The following is a 23,193-nucleotide window of genomic DNA, read 5'->3' as shown; positions in this document are numbered from 1 at the left end:
GAGTTCTTGATGATATATAATTTTTTTTTTTTATTCTATCTTATCGTTCTCGCAGGATATTCTGCATGGCCATTTGTCATTTTTTCTTATGTCCCATTTTAACCATGAAGTACCACAAGGCTCATTCCTTGGCCCTTTATTATTCTCTGTTTACATGTTACTTCAGTTTCCATTGTTATACAGACATCTCAAAGATGCTACCACTTTTTCTTCTTTCAAATCTCTCTGGAAGTGCGTTTTTGTAGACGGCATAACTAGTGTCGCTTAGTGCCTTCTGCTGTTGTCAAAATACAGTGTTCTATATAGGGGTACTGGGAAAGTGCTACTACAAAACACTAACACAATGTAAGATATAAATAGATCTGTGGCTGAAGACCTTTATCTCAGTGTGTATTCTACAGAGTATTGAAATACCCTGGCAGGACTACAGCATCATGACATCCCTTCTGCATTTGTGTTAGAAAAAGAAAAAGTAGTAAACCTGTATGGATAGCCTCAGAGAAACCAAAAGCAGCTTAATACCACAGGATGTACCAGAAAGGGGGCGACTGATACTTTCCAAACTTAGTTGGAAAGATTGCCGTTGCGCCTGGGGGTAAGAAAAGGTAAAAAGTAAAGGAGAATCATGCAGGGAATGGAGCATCAGCTACTAGAAGGTCACGGTCACAGGTTGTTGAGGCTTTGGCCTGGAGTTATGGTAGTTAAATCTCTTTAATTCTTTAGTATTCATGCTTAAACATAATGTCGGCAGCCACAAGGAACATTGCGCAGAAGCACCTAGGTGTATTGTCTGATCTTTAATAGACTTAATATGCTCATTAAAACCTGGAAAAGTCATGTTATTTTGAAAATTTGGATTTTCAGGCCTGGAAACGTGCTTGGAAAAAGCCATGAAAATTTGTTTCATACATATTCGAATGTCATTCATTTATTCTTAGTAAAAGATGTGAATATAATTCATATGCTTCTAAAATAAAATACCTAACACTCAAAATATATGCAGGCATCTGCTCTACTAACAACATAGCCTGAAAAGCTAACGCCGGCGGGACTCAATTTGTGTCTGCTGGCTAACAAAATGAAAACGCACTTTGCCAGGGAAGTTTAGATTTAACAAGAATTGGCTTCAAATGGAGAAGTACATGTCATAGGTTGCAACCGATGAGCAAATACAGGTTGTGTAGTGACAAAACATTTGATATTTCAAACATGGGAGACGCGGTATAATCGAGCCACGCCACAGGAGACCGACATCAGAGAGCTGCGGCGAAGCTACCGTAACCCCCATCACCGCTTCTTCACCACAGCGAGGGGCAACGCGACGCCGGGCCACACGTCTCTCTCCTAGGCCACCAAGCAGCCACGCTAACCAAAGGTTCCCGATAGCCAGAATGCGGCACATTTAACCTGCGCATATCTCTGCTCGTTGGGCTTACTCCCCACTTCAAGAGGCTCAGGTTGTCCAACGTGTTGGAGCAAAGGGTCTATGTAATGTTATTTGACCAAAGCCTGAACCACTCTTCACAGTCCAAACAGATGGATCTGCATGTGGGGCTATGGGAGGGTCCCGAGGTGAAGACGAAATACCTCGGCTCTGAGTGCACGGGCCATTCGTCTGCCCTTGATATCATTATGATATCATAATGCGAAGTCAACAACCATATCCAGTTGTCTATGGACGGCCCGATAGTGAGCGGAAAGTGAAAACGATGCTATTACCATACTATGCGCATACACTATGCTATAATATTTTTCCGAAGATATGCATCGTATAACTTTATACCAAGATCGGTCACAATGTAATAGACTCTAGCCTATATTGAGGAACGTCAGTCATATCAATCAGTTATTTTTTGTTAATTTGCATCACGAAAAATATTTTATGAATCGGGTACTATTTACCGGCGGTTGGGTGTGTCTGATCAGATTGTGTATCATAAGATAAACTAAAGAGATACTGGGAGAGATCACCTAAGAGATGTTGCTATTGATTAATTCAAGATTCAAGAGAATTTATTGTCATTTCGGCCATATACACAGTATACAGTGAGATGAAATAGCGTTTCCCAAGAACATGAGGTGCAACATAGAGCGACAATAATAACAACATCAACAACAACAACATGCTACATATAACTGCAAACCAGTAAAGTGACTGTGTGACTGTGTCTGAGTAGTGTGGGAATATAAATATGAATATAATAAATATGAATAAGAATATTAAACAATAGTGCAATAGTGCATAAACCAAGGGCAACAGAGATGATCAGATCAGTCCCTTAGAGTTGAGGAGTCGGATGGCCTGGGGGAAGAAGCTGTACTGTAGTCTGGTTGTGGCGGACCGGATGCTCCAGTACCTTCTGCCAGACGGATGGGGGGAGAAAAATTTGTGTGAGGGGTGGGAGGGGTCATCCACAATGCTGGTTGCCTTGCGGATGCAGCGAGTGGTGTAAATGTCTGAGATGGAGGGGAGAGAGACGCCGATGATCTTCTCAGCTGTCCTCACTACTCGCTGCAGGTTCTTTCGGTCCAGTTGGTGCAGTTTCCGAACCAGGCAGTGATGCAGCTACCCAGGATGCTCTCTATGGTCCCTCTGTAAAAAGTGGTGAGGGTGGGGGGTGGGCTCTCTTCAGCCTTCTCAGGAAGTGGAGGCGCTTATTGGCTGCAAAAGCCAAGCAGAGGACCCATGGGTACCTGGATGAAGAGGAAGAAGGAGGCAGGGCATTAGCCTGAAGCGGAAGGCCTGCACAGAGGAGCTGTATGACTTGAAGAGGGCAAGATTAGAGGCTGATATAAGCACACTTCAGAAATCAGCAGATGAATATGCTGAGCTGCTTTAAGCTACAAGCAAACTGACCTGCATCACCAAATCCAGAGAGGATGAGAGGAGAAGGACAATCTGCGGAAGATTGAAAAGCAGATAGATGCTAAACTTGCAGAATTGGAACGCTAAGCTGGCTAGTGACTGCTGTTTTAGAGACAACGCGGCAACACCTCTACCCAAGCCCGCCCCCCGCACCCCCTCTTGTACCGCGGAGAGTCTAATCGCATTTACATAAAAAAGAAGGGAGGGCCCGGGAGTGTAAAGACGTCTCTTGGTACTGACCAAAGAAGAGCGCTTTGGAATCTCCATTACGCACCATACCCCGCTGTGCTTTAGCGCGTCATTCTATAGATCCAAGGCTTATAGACTGTAAAAGTGGTCAGGAATTTATTATTTCCCACATAGTTGAATTATGCTCGTATAACATGAGGCCGACTATTTCAGAATTCTGTTTAATTGTTTTAAGTTTTCAACAATATTTTGATATTTTAGCAACAGACTGAGCTTGGCTTATTATACAAAGAAGATGCATTTAATTGTAGCCTAGGCTATTACGAGATAATAACTAATACTATAGCCTACCGCGATTTCACGGTCATCCACGAAGAAAACAGCCCTTTAACGCAAATCGGATCAAGCATCAATGTCAACAAAGATTGCTGCATTGCAAAAATAAAGCCAACAGGCGCAGAGCGTTTTTTTTTGCAGTTTCAGAAACCAAACCACTTGCGCCACAAACCAGGAAATACCTGGTTTAAAGTCGGTGACGTGCTATTTTAAGGGTGCAAGCATAATGTTGCTTGTGCACCTCACGCATACACTTTGCTTCTCTCATCTACCTAGCCACACATTCTTGGTAAATCATTTGGGAAAGAACAGCTGATACAGCAGTAATATGTTGTACTTTTAACTGCAAACACCATACAGCAAACACATATTTTCTTGACACAGACATCGTGTACATGCCCATAACTTTTAGGATTGATGTGTATTTGATTGTGAGAAAACATTGTTTTACCGCGAGTGAGATTCTCTTCATTTCATGGCTTTTCTCTTGGTTGCGCTGCTTCCAATAGTGTATGTTTGTGTTAGAGCTTTTATCCAATCATATTTCTAGAATAAATGGCTGAATCTGGCGAAGACGGGGCCATGTGTGTAACCTCTCACCCAGGCTTTACGCTTCATCTGAACAGTTGGTTGCCGACGCGTGGCGCAGGAGGGAAAAGAACGCTTTGCGCCAGTTGCAAACTAGCAACGACACATGCGCCAGTGATTAAGTAAATTGCGCCAGCTGCAAGATAGGACGCCGGCTGCAAGATAGGGCCCTCTGTGTTGGTGTCTATAGGCGAACAGAGCAAACCGGCACGCTCCGGCTCCTCGTCCTCGGCAACAGGCAAGGCTTGTTCAGCTGCAGCCGCAGCAGCCTCCACCTCTATTTGTGTCAATTCATCCTGGCTGTCTATATTTGAGGAACCAGTGGTCTGTAGTCCTCGGCTCTTCTAGCAGGCAAGCAAAGTTCTCCCGAGATGAGGTCAAACGCGTCATTTGATGTCATCTCGGGAGAAAATTAGATCAGGAAAGCTGGGCCAAGGGAAGACTGGGTAGACTGAGGGAAAAAAAATCGTTGTTTTAGATATTACAATAGCGATTTCATAATGATAGAACGCCGGTTCTGAATGGGTGATGTATCCCTTTAAGGTATACTGCATGCTTTGGAATGGAATTCTCAGTTTTAGTTTAAAAACACATTTTGTCCTCATTTATTATTTCAGCCCATTGTTCACAGCCTCCAGAGGGACGTTGGCCCCTGTGTCTACTGTTGGAGAGGGAGTCGTGGTGGACTGACCAAGTGGGCCTTGTAGAACAGCAGTGTTACTATTCTACCTCTACACTCAGATCAGATGTCTTTAGGCCACCCACTGGAATTACAGTGGAGCCTGAGGACTTGAGATGCAGTCTCAGTAAATAAGAATGTAGTGGTGAACCCTGATAGAATGAGGGGCGAGGGAGCGAGAACAGCGGCAATTGGTGTGAAAGTTAGTATTGAAGTGAGAAGTTGCAGAAAGATTGGTGCTGCGATGGAGCCCAGTTAGTTAAAGGAGAGCTGGGAGCAAACTGGGACTCAGGGACTGTCTGACTAAGACATGTAGAAAAAAAGAGTGTGCTTACCAACCTACAATGGAAGGGATCTATGTGTGTGGACACTGCATGCTATAAACCTTGAAAAGTCCCATCCCGTCTCACATTCAATTATTTCTCTGAAAAACGTGTTTCTTACACTTAAACTAAACACTTTAGCTAAACACTTTAACTAAACACTTTAACCAAACACTTAAAAAAAAGTATTTACCCAAACACTTGAACTAAACACTTTAACTAAACACTTTAACTAAACACTTCAGAATACAGGTCTGCATTATGTAGATCTAATCTTCAATGAATTACTGGTCACTCCCCATGCCGGGAATAGAGGCATGTGGCTCTCAATGTGCATTGGACACCGAAATGAAAATGGAATTACTAAAAACCTCTGTAAAGTCAGTTTTAAACACAGAAATAAACTAACATTCACCCTTCTCTCAAGTGTGATGGCTCAATGTTCCAGTGAATCTGATCACCGATATGCCATTTAAATTACAAGTGCAACAAGACAAGTGTGGTTGTAAGGAAGCTAATCGCTAAGAAGCCTTGTCTGCCATTGCATCGGAGCCCAGTTTGATGTTTCGATCCATAAAAACATAATTTATTGTTAATTTATCATTTTGTATGACCCCCAAATTATGTTAGAAATAATGAAATGGCCTTGAAAAATCACTCCCCATCTCAGCTGCAGGGGCTTTGACCTTCTGTATCGTTCGGTGTGTGAGAGGGAGAATGTGTGTGAGAGAATGTGTGGATACTTTTAAGTCCTATTCCCTTCCTTTAATTATAGAGGACTCATCATTCCTCCTGCAGGAAAGACGGTCACACAGCAAAACAGGATGTTTGAATGAAAGGAAACACATTATTAAAGTGAAGACCCCTGGTGATTTGATGGGACTTGATTTGGTATAATTGCAGAGTTCATCAAAATTTGTAAATAAAAGGTTCCCCCACTCTAGCTCCAGGTCTCTAACATTCTCACACAAAGCACCCAAAGGTTTTTCTAAGGAGTGTCTCCTCTGTTTCTGAATACATCTGTCTTTATAACTCTGTCCTAGCTCTCCCATTAGCCCGTCCATCTTATCTTAATCCTTTGATTGATGATTGGGTAACCCTTCCTTTTACAGTCCCCTAATTACTAGGTATTTACCCGGTACATACATGGTCAATCATAGTGTATTACTGGGTAATTGCCACTGGTAATAAGAAGGTAAATACAGAGGTAGTTACCCGGTAAATACATGGTAAATCATAGTGTATTACTGGGTAATTACCACTGGTAATAAGAAGGTAAATACAGAGGAATTATCCGGTAAATTATAGTGTATTACTGTGTAATTACCACTGCTTATAAGAAGGTAAATACAGAGGAATTACAGCTGAAGTACTAAGTAAAACCTCCACTATTACCCATCAACTCAACTAAGTAGCGTGTAGTTGTAACTGTTTTAGGTTGGTAATAACTCTGATATTGTGTACTTCCTAAGAAATTAGGCAACTAATTCTTATAAACACCTATTATCCAAGGTTTATGTTGGTAACAGCCCAAATTTAATGATGTACTATCTAGAAATTAGCATAGTGCTTTCCAATAAAATACTTTTTCTTAGTTATTATTCATAGCTACACCCATTTAGGAAGGGTTTATTCGATTTACCACTATGGAATTACTTACCTGGTAACAACCTCTGCAGGAAGTTTTCCTCTAGTGTCATGGTACATCTTCTTAAATACTGGGTACGAAGCCGTTTGTTTCCATGGTATTACCAGGTTCTTACCATATAATTTATAATAGATACATTCCATTATCCATGCAGTCAACACAAACATGTACCATGTACGTTCTGCGACGTTACCAAGTAAAACATGACAATTTACCCAGTAAGTAAGCTGAAACTGTACTGTAAAAGGAAGCCTCGTTTGTTTCCATGGTATTACCAGGTTCTTACCATATAATTTATAATACATTCCATTGTCCAAGCAGTCAACACAAACTTGTACCAAGTACGTTCTGCGACGTTACCAAATAAAACACGACAATTTACCCAGTAAGTAAGCTGAAACTGTACTGTAAAAGGAAGCCTTGTTTGTTTCCATGGTATTACCAGGTTCTTACCATATAATTTATAAAAGATACATTCCATTGTCCATGCAGTCAACACAAACTTGTACCATGTACGTTCTGCAACGTTACCAAGTAAAACACGACAATTTACCCAGTAATTAAGCTGAAACTGTACTGAAAAAGGAAGCCTTGTTTGTTTCCATGGTATTACCAGGTTCTTACCATATAATTTGTAATACATTCCCTTTTCCATGCAGTCAACACAAACTTGAACCATGTACGTTCTGCAACGTTACCAAGTAAACCCACCAATTTATCCAGTAAGTAAGCTGTAACTGTACTGTAAAAGGAAGCCTTGTTTGTTTCCATGGTATTACCAGGTTCTTACCATATAATTTGTAATACATTATTCCCTTTTCCATGCATTCAACACACACTTTTACCATGTACGTTCTGCGACGTTACCATTTAAAACACGACAATTTACCCAGTAATTAAGCTGAAACTGTACTGTAAAAGGAAGCCTTGTTTGTTTCCATGGTATTACCAGGCTCTTACCATATAAGTTGTAATTGGTTATTCCCTTTTCCATGCAATCAACACAAACCATATAGGTTCTGCAACATCGTTCACCAGTAGTTAAGCACTTTAATTGTTGTTATAAAACCCCAAACCACTGTTGATGAAAGGCATATTAAAATTAAACAAAATCAAAGGCTTATCTTTCAAACAATGCATATCTCACAAACAGGCACTGAACACTGAAGAAATCGGACAAAAAAAAGAGCCGTCCACATCAACTCAATTTAAATGTTACTGATTGTGTTTTCATAAAACACATGACAGTGTTATGGCAAGTGACCACAAGGAAGACTGCTTCAACCTCTTCAATTTGAATAAGTGGTGAATGCCATGCAGCAATCTGCCTATGGGAGCATCTTTGTGGTCATTCGCAAACCAATGAGTCCTGAATACAGTCATGAATGAGAGATGGCTCTTTAGTGTCTTCTCTGTGAGGTATCCCTGCAGTCTCCACATCTGGGATTTGAAGGCTGACCAAGACCTGACCAGGTACCTCCAAATCTCCCCTTCCATACTGTAATAAAGAATCAGAAGACAAGAAAATAAACATTAGGACTGTCAATTAATGAACATTTCTAGAACATGTAGAACTCAAAGATTATTTTGTTTATCAGTTAAAAAAGGATGCTGGTCCTCTGGCCATTGTGTTTGGTCATATTGTAAAGAGAAAAAGGCATAGCCATAAATACAGTTAATAGGACGGGAGGGGACAGGCTGTTAGCCCCGGTTAGCCCTTTAGCATCGAGCTAGCGGAGCTTCTGTCATTCAAATAACTCGGACATGTTGTTTCAAACCTATAACACCCAATTTATTAAAATATCCAGATTTAATAGGGCTCTCTCCCATAAGTACAGTTAATAGGACGGGAAGAGACAGGCTCTGTTAGCCCCGGTTAGCGCGATGCTAAAGAGCAGCTCTACCGGAGCTTTTTGTGCTGTATTGCATATAAAGATACTACCACTTCATACTGCTATATCCATTCCCTAAAAGCATGGTTGTCCTTCCAAGAGCCCAAGCCGGCAGTGCTCCTAGCAACGATTAAGGCCCTTCGATCAGGCACCTGTTCACCACCGTGAGAAAGCCCCCCAATGAGGTGGGAGCCACCAGGTGGTCTTCTGTCTGTCTGCTCTCAGCATCCCCCAGAGAACACTCGGCTGGGTAAAAGAGGCCCTGAACCTGCTGGGTCCACCAGGCAACCATCATACTAGGTATTTGACTGGACCTTAAGACTGATGAAAACGCCTATTGGCTGACTTGATATCAAATTTAGCGGCTGTTGATCTGACTCTGCCTCGTAATACAGGGTCAATCTGGTGTGAACGGCACTCTTATTTGCAGCAGGCGCCATGCACTATTCTGGACGTTTCCCTGGCCGTGTTTGGATGAGCAAACTGCCTTAGAGCATGGCTCGAGCAGGGCAGTGGGTATTTAGTGTTCACCTCCTTCCCTATTCCTTCTCTCGTACTCCTCCTGGAGGCCCACGTCCATGGCAGGCTGCAGCATGGACCCTTGCTAAGGGGAGGACAAACCACCAGTCAGTGCCCGGGCCACAGGCTGCCAACAGGAGCCCGCTGTGAGCAGTGCTGAGGAGCTGGAGCTCAGCCCTGGATGCAAATGCATGTAAACAAGGACAGAGGCCAAAAGGCTGGTCTGATTCTATTGTTAGAGCACTTTAATGCAAAGGCAACTTGATGTGACAGCACAATGGATTTGCAATAAAACGGTGCAGTGTGTTCAAAGACAGAATGGAGGGTATACTACAGGCTACCGGCTCAAGGGAGGTGTGTGTCTGGGGGGTTAAAAGATAACTAAATTACAAAAAGTCAAGCACTGCTGTTGATCGAAACGAGCAAACCAGCTCAACTTGTTTTTCAAAATGTTTGACCACCCAACCCTCATGAACTCAGCAAGAGCCCAAGAAAGAACGCCCAGGCCAGCATACTGCCAGTTGCACTGACCTCAGAGGTCATGACTGTCTTTGAGTGCCTGGTCCTGCAGCACCTCCTCCCCCTGGTGAGTGACTCCCTTACCCCCTGCAGTCTGAATACCATTATATATAACGGGCAAACATGGGTGTGGATGGTGCCGCCGTCGAAATACTCCCCAGAGGCCACACATCTGGACCTCCAGCCCCATCCTGCCACTCCGCTCTGGAGCTGGAGAGGAGTGGGGACGCTAGCCTAGAGAACCCCTCTGATCCCCTCTATTATGAGCTAGCTAAGATGAGGAGCCCATTCAACCAGAGACTTCTCTCCCATCGCCACCCCACAAGGCCAGTCCTGTGTGCTAGTTGCCATCAGGCTCCACAGCCAAGGCTTGACCCCACGTGAGACCTTGTGGACCTCCCTTGCGCTTGACCCTGCTTGACCACTGCGTCCTCCATGGACTCTTGATCATAAACATCCAGTCTTATATTCATTAATTTAATCATTCCTATTCACATGTGCACATCTATACCCAGTGAGTGACAGAATTGATACTATTTATTGATGGGCTCTATCCATACGTTATATTGATCGTCATTCAGTCTTTCAGATATCGAGTGCAGATGTCTTGGGCCAGCTGCTCAGTGTTTTACTTTACCTTCATTTTGATTCTTCTTTATATTAGTATTCTTATTACCTTGGGTGTGCTCTTACTCTTACCCGTAGTCTCTCCTGTGTTTCATTCTCATTGCTATAGCTGCTATCACATCTGAAGTCCCTTCTAAGATTATCTCATTTTATCTTAAATAGAAAGGCATAAAAATATATAAATGCAGAATGAATGCATTATCATGCAGTTTAGTACAAAGTACAATATTATTAATGCTTATAGTATGGGATCATGGAAACTAAATCTAAATGTAGATGTTATTCTGTAAAGAGCTGACAAAGGACTAACCACATGGTGACCCACATGAGTCCTATTCTGTAAGGAGCTGAGCCATCAAAACACTCAACATTAGGACTAACCCCTCATAGTTTTCCACTAACTAGTCATCCGGCTCTTGGCTGACTAGGGTTTGTGCAGTAGTCCAGTGGTCGTATTTTACGTTTACAGAACATGCTTTTGTTGTTATCCGAGCCTCCGGGGTTGAATTGTTGAAACTAAAAGAGCCGATGTTGAGTGGCTCGCCGGGAAGGGGGAGATTCCCGGCACTCAGCATGAGGCCCCCCCGCCAGGAACAACCGCCATCTGATCTGAAATAGATCTTTAAAGGATCATATCGCTGCTGTGCGCTTGTCTATTTAGAGAATCCCATTTCTCCCTAGCCCCTTTTGTAGTTGGAGCGTTGATTTGATTTAACGATTTGGCAGGTACCATGTGAGTCCAGTTTGTCTCACGGTGTATACCTGCCCACGGGCAGCAGCACTCCTCTCTGTAGAGACACCCTTACTCCTCTTATTACTTTGTAATAAGAGGACCCTTACGCCTCTTATTACAAAGTAAAAAGTATTACAAAGTATCCCTCCCTAAACAGCAGCCAAACCCGATATGTCTCCTTTTTACAATTTCCAATTGGATATAGCGTTCAAACTAATGTCTCTATAGAGATACAACACAACATAAAAGGTGAGGTCAGCTTATGTAGTGTTGTGTGTCACATGTGAACTGTTGTTCATATTGGCTCTGCTTACAGCAGGGGACCATCATACTGCTGAGGGTTGTGTAAGTTAGAGCTTCACACGACAGAGGAAAGCAGGGGCCGACACTCACAGGGGAAACGCTTTGTGTTGTAGATTGGCCTCAAATAACGCCTCATCATGTGGTGGAAAGTAATAAACTGCAGTTGTTATTAAGGCAGATGTGTGTGCATTTGTTCAGGTGCTCAAATCAAACAAAATACCTGTGTTCAGACCCAGCTGGTTAAATAGCTGTCCAAACAACCTTGTGTTGACTTGTTCCTTTTGTTTCTTCCCCAGATAAACCTAGGACAACGTTACTAAATCAACTCATGAACTAATGGAACTATAGCAGTAACAAGCAGGTTAAGATAAAACTCTGTTGAGGTTGTAATGAACATAGACTGTGTAAAAGATATATTGAATCTGTGTTTCCATTTGTGTTAAAACATTTTGAGGGTTGTGTATAGAGCCAGAACGCCCTAATCCAAAAGAAGAGGCTGAAATATAAAATCCTTTTGGTCCAAGGTGGTGTCCTCTTGTTTTTGCAATCGACTGGCTCAGATTACATTATGGAAAGCATTCGTGCAGGCAAACTGCTTTCTTTACTTTACTTTGATCCGGTCAGTTTGTTATTGTGTCCGACCAAGTGTCGCTCTCTGAGAAGTTTGAACAAGCAGATTTTTACTGCATCAAACAACATCAATCATCATCTGATGCTATTTCTATCCTAATTTACCCTGTGGATGATTGGACTGGATAATCCTGGCAGATATTAAGAATGCTCTGAGCAGTATGTTAGAAGTTCAACTGCAGAACAATGTTTGGATTCCTATTTTATCTTCAGATGCTTTCATATCTCATCCGTTCCTACTATACAGAGGAACTCAAACGCTGAACCCAAAACCTTCACTTGACTGCAGGTAATACAAATAGAGCAACCAGGCCAAAATGACTTATCCTTCACACTTAAGGAGGAGCATCGTTTTCTCTTCCCACTGTGATCCTCATTGTTCCCACCTTCTTCCATCCTTCATCCTGGGCCCCAGACGAGGACAAACACACGCCACTGGGATCCATTTTGTCATTTTGTCATTCCTCACAACTGCCATTCCTGCCGCAAATGACAGCTGTGTGTCTGCTGTCATCTAATGCCAAACAGAGACGCACGAGGTGTTGTTTTCCCCATCAAAACAAAAACCTCTGACTTTAGCAAGAAAAACACCGACAGGTTTCCCTCAGGGGCATGGTGAAGGGGAACCAAAGTTTCTTTGTCAAGGTCTTTGTCTATTTTTTGCATCGCTGATTAGTTTTCCAGCATTTTTCTAAAGTCTCTTTGCTCCATTCCTCCGACAAAGCTAAGAGGAAGTTTCCGGGCTTAGCCGTGATGGACACAAAAGGAGGAGGTTGTCAGCAGGACGCGGAGGTGTTGGCGTGTTCGGTTCCCTGACGAGGCTGATTGCCTCCACCGGGCTGTGTCTCCCAGCTCCCGGCGTTTCTGTCTTAACCCTGTGATCTGGAGGAGCAGCTGATTCGGCGCTGACAGCTCCAGCTCTCTCTAAGGCTGCACCGTGGAGTGGAGGAGGGGGAGATAAGGAGTCGGAGATGAAGATGGCAGATTCACACGCACAGTGGGCCATGCCATGTCCTCGTCTGAAGCCCAGCCCCCTGCCTGGGAATGTTAGCTACAAACATTGATACACAGCCCTGCCATTCCTCGCTTCTTCGCACGTCCTACGAATGCGCACAAACACATGGACAACACGTTTGGACACCGACACACAAATGCATGCACACACATGTGTGTACACACACACACACGTATACACACACACACACACACACACGTGTAAGCAAACGCACACACGTGTACACACGCAGACGCACATTGTTTAATCATATCATATTCAGAGGCTCGTTCAGCATTGATTGATTCCTGAGACAGGGAGGCCAATTCCAAGGCAATGAGTTTTCTCTTGGTCCAGACTCCTGCCCGTTGGAGCAGCTGTGTTGAAATCGATCTGACAGAATCAGTATTTGTTTGAGGACAAATCTTAAAGGAAAATGGAATATATTTGATGAGCCCTGGCGTGGTGGAGTGGTAGTTTGTTTTACGTGACAGACTTCTATAATATATCAAGCGGGTTAAGCTTTTTTCCAGGTAGAATTTATATTCAAATCAAATTCCTACATTTGTGAAGTACTTATTTGCTTTTTTTGAGGCCAATCCACACGCTTTGTGTGGATTGGCCTCAACTATCTCCTCGTCATCTGGCGGGAAGGAATTTACTGAAGTTGTTATTAAGGCAGATGTGTGTACATTCTTTCAGGTCCTCAAATCAAACAAAATATTTGTGTTCAGACCCAGCTGGTTAAATACCTGTCCAAACAACATTGAGTTGCCTTGTTCCTTTTGTTTCTTCCCAAGATAAACCTAGGATAACGCTACTAAATCAACTCGTGAACTAATGGAATGGGGGAAAGGCAGCGGACAGCTTCTTGAGGTTCATTAATGAATCTACAACATGGGTTTTAGTGGAGCAGCTTCCGACCTATATAGAAGAGCATTATTAAACCCCTTACACCCATCTTTGGCTTTCCACAAAGCCCTGCTGTGATCCCGGTGAGACAGGGCTTTGGAGCGGAGGGTTGTATTGGTTATCCCACATGATTCAGTACAGGTTTTGTCTTCCTTTCTCCGCTCTCTACCCAGACAATGCAGCCCAGTTGTTAGATGTCACAGTAAATCTCCACCACGGCAGTTTTTATCTCTCTCTCCCTTTCTTTCTTTGACTTGTGAATTGTCTTAGGGTGGCTTAGACTGTCTAATCCTCGCTGACAGTTAAGTGATTATTGTGTAGCCCGACTTTGCCCGAGACCCTGGCTATTGAATGAGGGCTCTGCTGGTTATTGATGGGAGAGAAAGAATTCTATTTTTAAAAGCACAATCCAGCCGTGGCAGCGTGAGAAATGATCCTCTGAAGGCCTTCTCTGACCTATCTAGCTCTCCATGCCTTGAGTTTAGAGCACCGCGTGCATGAGGTATTGCTATAGTGCCTAACATTTAAATGAATCCATTTTGGATCACAAAGAGTTTGGTATTGAGTCGTATGGTTACTTATTACCATGACAATTATTAAGGGCAGGGGTCAAATAGTTACAGAGGAAATGTGAACGCGAACAGAAAAGTTAACATAAATGTGAAAACAAAAATTTATGTCAACAAATGATATAGAGTTGCGTCAAGCTTTGTTCAGCAGCTCACAATCCTTTGTTGTCTCTAATAGCTCTGATGTAGCTTGTAGAAGTGGTAAATCTATAGTGCAGTATAGCTGCCTCTCCACAGATCACGGTCTGGATTATACAGCACCTCCTCTGCCTCAGAGCTCGGTCCATGACTCCCCACGCTGTATATCCATCAAGAATTACAGGGGCTGATGTCAGTTTTATGGGCCGAATATAGAGTAGTGTGTGCATAATTTCAAGCACAGCATCTCTTGGTAATATGATTATTTATCCCCTAGTTCTGTTAGCGTTTTAGGAGAGAGACGATATTTCAATCATAAATCACCATTGCAACGTGGGCCGTGAATAATTTACCTGGCGAAGAGGGCTTTGTATTTACAATTGTGAGGCATCGCTCCACGCCTGCTCGCCCTTGTGTTCAGGTAAAGGTTCCACTCCCATCATAGATCACATGTTTAGCTGCTGGCTGGGCGCCTGTGAAAAGGCTTCTCCCAAGCCTACAGGCTATAGAGCTGCTGCTGCGCTGTCATTTAGGCCTGAGTGATTGTATGGGCACAATTAGATTTTGGATTCATTGCATGCTGAAGTGAGAGAAGTCGGTGATGTTGTAGAGAGGATCTTTTGAAATATCCCCATGGTGGCTTATAAAAGCAACATTTCCTGCAGGTTTTGAATACCTTGCATAACGCTGTATATTCTGTTACTGTTATGGCACACGGTTTACAATTGAAGTTTATAGTATATAATATATATAGTATATACAATATATTTATATGTATAAAATCCCGCACATATTGAAGTAATTAGTGGGTTATATTTCCCCCCTGGGTCTTACTGTATCTTTGTATAAATCAAAGGCCAAGTCCTTAAATTTTCACACCAATGACAGTGTTCTGCCTCAATAGTTCTTAATTTTGAGCGGAACAACACCTATGCATCCATCCTCAGAGCGCATCCAGAGAATATTAAAAATGTAGTTCAGACCCTCCCTCCTCCTCCTGCTCGTTGCTGTCTCTTCCTGCAGCGTGTCGTTGTGTGATGCCAGACTGATGGTTCTTTAAGGTGCTGAACACTGAAGAGAGGAGATGTTCTTGGCCTGCGGCTGACTCCTGACGAGCACAATGCTTTGTTCTTCTGAAAGCAACATCATCGGGAGCATTTATTTCTCTCCCGCTCTGTCTGTGCCAGCTGTCATGGCTGACTGTTGTCTGCCGCACGGTTAACCCGTGGCTGGCTGCTCTCCGTCTGGCGACACGTCCTGTCGGCCTGTGGTTAGGGACGCACACGTCCTGTCGGCCTGTGGTTAGGGACACACACGTCCTGTCGGCCTGTGGTTAGGGACACACACGTCCTGTCGGCCTGTGGCTAGGGACACACACGTCCTGTTGGCCTGTGGTTAGGGACACACACGTCCTGTTGGCCTGTGGTTAGGACCAGGCCACACACATCCTGTTGTTAGGGCCACACGTCCGGTCGGCGTGTAGTTAGGGCCGGCTCTGGGAGGAATGGAGGAATACATAATGCAGAGGGATTGTTTAAATTATTGTTAGTCAGCTGCACTGGATCATTCTCTGCATCTTTCCTTCTGCTTCCGAGGACATAAGTGGGTTGGCAGGGTCGTTTATATATATATATATATATTGTAATGAGTTGACACATTTCATTCCAAACATTTTGCACTGATGTTGAAAAATGTCACATGGCTCAGTTTATGACGTTTTGGCATCTATCATTTCTGTATTTAGAATATATAACACACTTATATTTGTGTTGCAAAATGTGTACCACACGTGTTGTAAAAGCCTGGTCGTAGCTTTGTATCAATAAAGGGAACATGTCTATCCAGTTTACGCCATTAGGGGGTGAATAAACAGCCCTTGATTAAGCATGAAACCCACATAATAACACTTCAATATTTGATGAACTGTAATTCATATGATTTGATTAAATATACCATAAGCCGTATGCAATTCCAGAGTGTGACCATGTTTATTGTGGGAATCAAATAGTGAATAAACAAGACTTATACAGTTGTGACACCTGGTTCACCCTTCAGCATTTGAAATCTTCATCTTCATCATGAGGCTCACGCCCACACAGGACGCACCTCCTCAAGTCCTGGCCATTTATTCTGATGGAAAACCTACCGATTGTATGTGGATGAATACTCATGTCAGGAGTTGTGTGTCATTTTGCGGGGGGTGAGGGGGTTATGGGGCTGCGTGGGCCAGCTGTAATCAGGCAGAAAAGCCAATTGTTAGAGCGCCCGTGATGGATCTCTTTGTTTTGGCCATCCCGGATTTGGAGCTGCCAAGGGAAAAGGGCATTTTGATTCATTTTGGGCCGCCTTCATTACACCCTGTGTGTGTGTGTGTGTGTGTGTGTGTGTGTGTGTGTGTGTGTGTGTGTGTGTGTGTGTGTGTGTGTGTGTGTGTGTGTGTGTGTGTGTGTGTGTGTGTGTGTGTGTGTGTGTAAGAGAGACAAAGAGAGAATCGTTTTTCAACAATTTGTTGTTGTAATGGCGGTTTAGGTAAAGGAGTGTTCCCCTGGTCTCTCCTGGTTTCTGCTGGCTCCAGCATGAACTCTGTGTCTGGGATTATACCTGCAAAATTTTGTCTCGCTGTTACACCATCAGAAAGATGGTCGCCAGTCAAATTAGTACACACACACACACACACACGCACACAAAGATCTAGAATGCTTATAATATATCAATATATCAATATATAATTTATATCTATTTTATAAATATAATATATATATATATATAATATATATATATGTAATATATTTATCTTATTATGTTTTATATATATAATTGTATATATCACGTCTAGTCATATTGAGGCGTATGGTATTGGGTTCCCGCTGCACAGATCAGTACACACTGCAAATTATTTCACGAATCAGTTATTGTTGAGGCAGAAATAATTTGTACACATAAACCAACGGCATAGATAACTGAATAAACACATTGGTAAAATAGTCATGTGACGCCTGCAGGCTCTGTTGTGCAGTCGAGGCGTGGTCACCGTAGCTTCAGGCTCTTCAGACTCTGGGAGATGGGCGTGGTCATTGTAGCTTCAGGCTCTTTAGACTTTTGGAGGTGGGCATGGTCACTGTAGCTTCAGGCTCTTTAGACTCTGAGAGGTGGGCGTGGTCACTGTAGCTTCAGGCTCTTTAGACTCTGAGAGGTGGGCGTGGTCACTGTAGCTTCAGGCTCTATAGACTCTGAGAGGTGAAGGCCTGCAGCACAATGCTAGTGCAGCGCTTCCCAAGAGTAGAACCGGGTCGCACGGTGTCCAGACACGCCGTCTGTTTTCTACTGAAAAATGTACTTATCGTTAGTTGCTTTCAATAAGCGTCACATCTGTTATAAAAACAGCAATCCAGATGGATGGACTAAATTAAACCGGTTTAACCCATGTAAGTTGACTTGAATACATCGGATCTCACTCATCAGATCCTTCCAGAGTATTACAGAAACCCAAAGTTGACATAGACAACAATATGACCACATCTACACCAAACCAAAATATATTTTTGGTTTAATGGAAAAACGCTCAAGATTTTCCACAGCGTCGGTGTAACAATCATCCTGGTGAAACCCTGAGATGGCAATTATACTCACAATGTTAGACCTGGCGATAGAGTTGACCTCATGGATCAAGTGCAAGATGAGCCATTGAGAGACCTTTGTATGGTGGGCCAAAGTTCAGAGCAGGATGTGTCTTTAATACATGGTATTTCATGGTCCCTGATGATGCAGTAGCTGATGGGTCCAGACCATGCGCTGACCTGGATCTGCAGAGGTTGAGATAATTGCTTGATGAGAGATTTTCTCTGTTTCCCTCTTCTCACAGACCTTTTCACAACTCCCAGCTTAATTAATTAGCTTGTTTGTTTTTCATATTGATATTAATATTTGAGTCATCTTTGGTTGAGTGATAGATACAGGCTCAGAACTCCGGTCTCAGTTCCCAAAGGATTGCTCCCATCCATAATTTCCTGCTAACCTGAAGATGTGGTGTCATTAGAAGGTTTAAACCTCCTGCCTTCTCCCCAGTAGGTTGTCTCCGACCACATCCTTTTGTCTTCATATCTTACCTTAACTACCCCAGGGCGGCATGTGGCTCAGGAGGTAGACCTGGTTGGCTGGTTACCGGAAGGCTGACAGTTCGATCCCCGGCTTCTCCTATCCGAGTGTCGAGGTGTCCCTGAGCAAGACGCTTCACCCTAAATGCTCCTGAAGAGCTGGCTGTCACCTTGCGTGGTTGACACAGCCGTCGGTGTGTGAATCTTTGCATGAATAGGTGAATGTTAGGAAATATTGTTAAGCTTTGAGGGACACTGGTTAGAAAAGCGCTATATAAATGCAATCCATTTAACATTTGCCTTGCATGATTGGGATTTTTTTAGCGCTCTCATACGCTGCTTCTTCCTCAGACGGTGCTCTGCTATGCTAGGTACACACTTAGGTTGAGGGGTTCTGTTTACACACATGGATAAATCCAATGTCTCTCTATACCAACATATAGTTTGATGGTGCGTAGATTGCTGGTAGCTTCAGGGAACACAACGTCATTTGTTTCTTCTGTGAAACTGCCCCCACATCGGTGGCTCCGTGGTGAATTGTCAGTGCTGCTGGAACATTAATGTTGGTTATGTCTTTCAGACACCATCCATATCTTGACATATGACCTCCATTTGCAGGGTCACGCCTCAGATGCAAATGTGTAATTGGTGCATTAGATTACGTTAAGACAGCGCTACTTTAATTTCTCCGGGCTCGGTGTCAGAAAAAGAGTGTCGGCCATGTTCTCATCAGACGTTCTTTGTACCAATTGTGGAGTAGAATTTTTTTTTTCATCTTCCTCATCCCAATCTGGATACTCAATCTTACCACCCTATAATGAAAATGGGGTGGGAGTCAGTGTGTGTGTGTGTGTGTGTGTGTTCAATGTGAAAATGTACTTGGACTAGTCATTTTAGCACTGTGTAAAATATGATAGGGTGGCTTTCAGGGAGCAGATGTTTTCTCTCAAAGAAGTGATTGCATTAGCAATGTAAAATCAATCTTCTGCCTTGCACGTGTTACATGCACCGGGACTGGGTTAGACCAAAGAAGTCAAATTATGCTTGCGACAGACAATAATGACACCCCCGCAGATTGTACCTGTTACTCAAGATACTCAAGACCTTCAATCTGAATGCACGAACGCACACACACACACACACACACACACACACACACACACACACACACACACACACACACACACACACACACACACACACACACACACACACACACACACACAATCCTCAGCTGGCCAGTCAGTCAGATCACATTGTGGAATGAACAATGCGCCCTTGTCCTGGGATGTGTAGATCAGATTGAATGGGGCAAAGACGAAGAAAGACCTCTTCTCGTCCGCTCTCTCTCCATTTCTCTCCCACCTCGACCGTTATTAAGATGAGGAAGTGAAACACAGAAGTTTCCACGGCTGTCAAAGTTTTTCAGTAGCTTGGCTTCGTCATTTGTCCACAAGTTCTCCGCGGATCCTCTGCCCTTGGCCCCGCTCCATCTCCCATGCCTGCTATCTCCTTCAGCACACAGACACTTGATTGAGTTCCAGTGAGGATCATCACACAGAAACCAGGGTCGGACGGAGCCGATCATTAGTGTGAGCGTCTCTCTTGGTATGAGTGCTGTCCTCATGGGACCGCTCTGCTGTGATGCTCAGATGTCATCAAAAGCCGGAATGAATCAAATGCTGGAGGAAAGATTCCAAAAGAGGGGACTGTATTCCCCATCCTTTTCTCTTCCACTTCTAGCTGTTATGATATGTTCTTTTTCTAATGACTAAAGAAAACTCATCTCAGCACCCCTCAGCCAGCTCCTCACCCCCACGTTGGTTAGTAAAACAACACGGCCTGTGTTGTTTTACAGGTTTACACGTCCTAAAATGATCAAAGCCCTCTTGGTAAGGGGGAGGTGCAATTTTTTTAATTAATCGTCGCTTATTTCTTTTTATTTTGCAAATGCAATCATCTCCTTCTTTTCCAATTATGCTTTGATTCAATAAAAGGCAAGCAATGAAATGTAGCTATTACTTCCCGAATTGAGATAGTTTGATCGAGCTGCAACATAGTTAATGTAGTTTTCTTTTCCAGAAATTACTCATAATCTGGCTGACAATGTTGTTGATCACAAGTTTTCAGAAGTTCTCTGAAGCCACCAGTAAAAACTCTTCTTAATGTTATTACATTTTTGTTGATCACAAGTGTTCAGAAGTTCTCCAAAGCCACCAGTAAAAAAACTTCTTACTGGTATTACAGGTTGAGGCTGATTATATGGGTGTTTGTAGATCAATAATGCTTTATAACAGTTTTATAAAATGTAATGATTTGAGTTCTTTTTTTGAGTATTTCAAAGTACATTGTGGTTCCATTTTCTGCATTTATCAGTAATGTTAAATTAATTAAATACATCGTTGATGTTCATACGGATCCGAAAACAGCCACCAGTGATGTAATTCTTGTAACAATTTAGATTTTAATGGTTAGTTTAGTTTAGTTGATTTGTTTATAGTTTCTTGGAAGGTCCCCTTTGATTAACTGTACATTAAAATGAGCAGCTTTAGCCTATTTGGTTAGTTTACAGCTGTAGTCCGCGTGTGAATCCTTATGGTCCGAAACAGCTCAATAGAATAGCTCTTGATCCCGACCCTTGGGGCTGAGTTCCTTGACAAAGCGCTCAGATGTGTTGGTGTGTCCTCTGAGGCCGGTGGAACGCTTCAGGGACCTCCTCCCAGAAGAGGTGGCCGACCTGTTCAGCACCACACAGAGAGTGGCCTCGCTGGTGGAAAGGCACTTCAACGCCTCCTCGCTGACCATCTCCATCCAGGTGAGTCTCAGTCCTGCACACACTGGGTACAAAAGCCCACCATCAACAGCATGTTCTTGGCTCTATGTTCCGGTCGTGATTGGTATGCTCTTTACGGCTTTCTTTTAGGACGAATGGCAACGTGTCTGAACCGTCTTTGCCAGTTATTTTACCACTAAAGTACACAAAATCCCATTTATTAGTCAGACATTTATTTTCAAACAGATATGGGTCTTATTCCCACAAACGGTTGACCAGTGTGCTCTGTCGTCTCCCGTCAAGGCGGACAGCAGAGCCCATTCCCTGAGCTTGGATTAGCGTTTCCTATTTGACTGTGGGAGGCTAAATACGGAGCCAGTATCATTCCTCCTCCCGACTCTGACAGAGTTTCATCACTATGACTGGCCTGCTCTGCATAACCAGTGATATATATGCTAATATCAAAACAGCGTCTGCAGCCCTCTCAAAGAAAATCGTTTCACAGGTTAGGTGAAATGGGGAGGTGTTGGCAGAGGTGTTGGTGGAGGGTGGGGGTACCTGGATATTATTTTCTGTGAATGAGGTGGCAGGGTGGCAGGGTGGATATGATGACGTGAGATTAGTTGTGACAGCCTGGGGGCCGGGAGATGGACGGCCCACCTGGACTTTAAAGGAGGTCTGTGCTTGTTCTCTGCTGTGCGCCAATCAGCTGTCACTTACTATATCATAACAAGAACAATGAGGGAGAGCCCTGCCAAGCACATCCTCCTGCAACAGGACGGCGCTACACATGCTACAGCTCAGTGCTACACATACTACAGCAGAATGCTACACATGCTACAGCACAGTGCTACACATGCTACAGCACACCGCTACACATGCTACAGCACACCGCTACACATGCTACAGCACAGTGCTACACATACTACAGCACACTTCTACACATGCTACAGCACAGTGCTACACATGCTACAGCACAGTGCTACACATACTACAGCACACCTCTACACATGCTACAGCACAGTGCTACACATACATACTACAGCACAATCCTAAACATGCTACAGCACGGCGCTAAACATGCTACAGCACACCGCAACGCATGCTACAGCAGGGCGCTACACATGCTACAGCATGGTGCTACGCATGCTACAGCACAGTGCTACACATACTACAGCACACCGCTACACATGCTACAGCACAGTGCTACACATACATACTACAGCACAATACTAAACATGCTACAGCACAATACTAAACATGCTACAGCACGGCGCTACACATGCTACAGCACAGTGCTACACATACTACAGCACAATGCTAAACATGCTACAGCACGGCGCAACACATGCTACAGCACGCCGCAACGCGTGCTACAGCAGGGCAATACACATGCTACAGCATGGTGCCACGCATGCTACAGCACAGTGCTACATATACTACAGCACAATGCTAAACATGCTACAGCACGGCGCTACAAATGACATGCTACAGCACACCGCAATGCATGCTACAGCAGGGCGCTATACCCGTGCTACTACAGCATGGAACATTGTTCATGTTGAGGAAAGCATTTTTTTAAGCATGCATGTTTCTTCATGTGTACTAATGAATATGTAAATCTACAAATATTTTTGATTTACATATTCCTAGCCGGACATAATGAATTTTAAATAGATAATATATATTGGTCTCTGATAATTTGATATTGATCTTTTTATAAAAAAAACAACAACAACAACATATATATATATATATATATATATATATATATATATATATATATATATATATATATATATATATATATATATATATACATACATATTCACACACAGAACGTACTAAACTCAAGGAAAAG

General features: G+C 43.3%; 1 protein-coding gene across 1 annotated transcript in view; it reads left to right on the top strand.

The window, feature by feature from the left end:
- Positions 1–23,193, top strand: part of fhit (fragile histidine triad diadenosine triphosphatase) — a 244,010-nt gene that overhangs the window by 176,522 nt on the left and 44,295 nt on the right. The window contains exon 4 of the mRNA XM_030373703.1: positions 21,229–21,374. Coding sequence (XP_030229563.1) covers positions 21,229–21,374 — 146 coding nt within the window. The remainder of the gene's footprint in view (positions 1–21,228; positions 21,375–23,193) is intronic.

Source organism: Gadus morhua, chromosome 13 (genome assembly GCF_902167405.1).
Source record: "Gadus morhua chromosome 13, gadMor3.0, whole genome shotgun sequence".
NCBI classification, from domain to species: Eukaryota; Metazoa; Chordata; class Actinopteri; order Gadiformes; family Gadidae; genus Gadus; species Gadus morhua.
The sequence above is the reverse complement of the archived record's forward strand: the minus strand, read 5'-3'. Positions and strand labels throughout refer to the sequence as shown.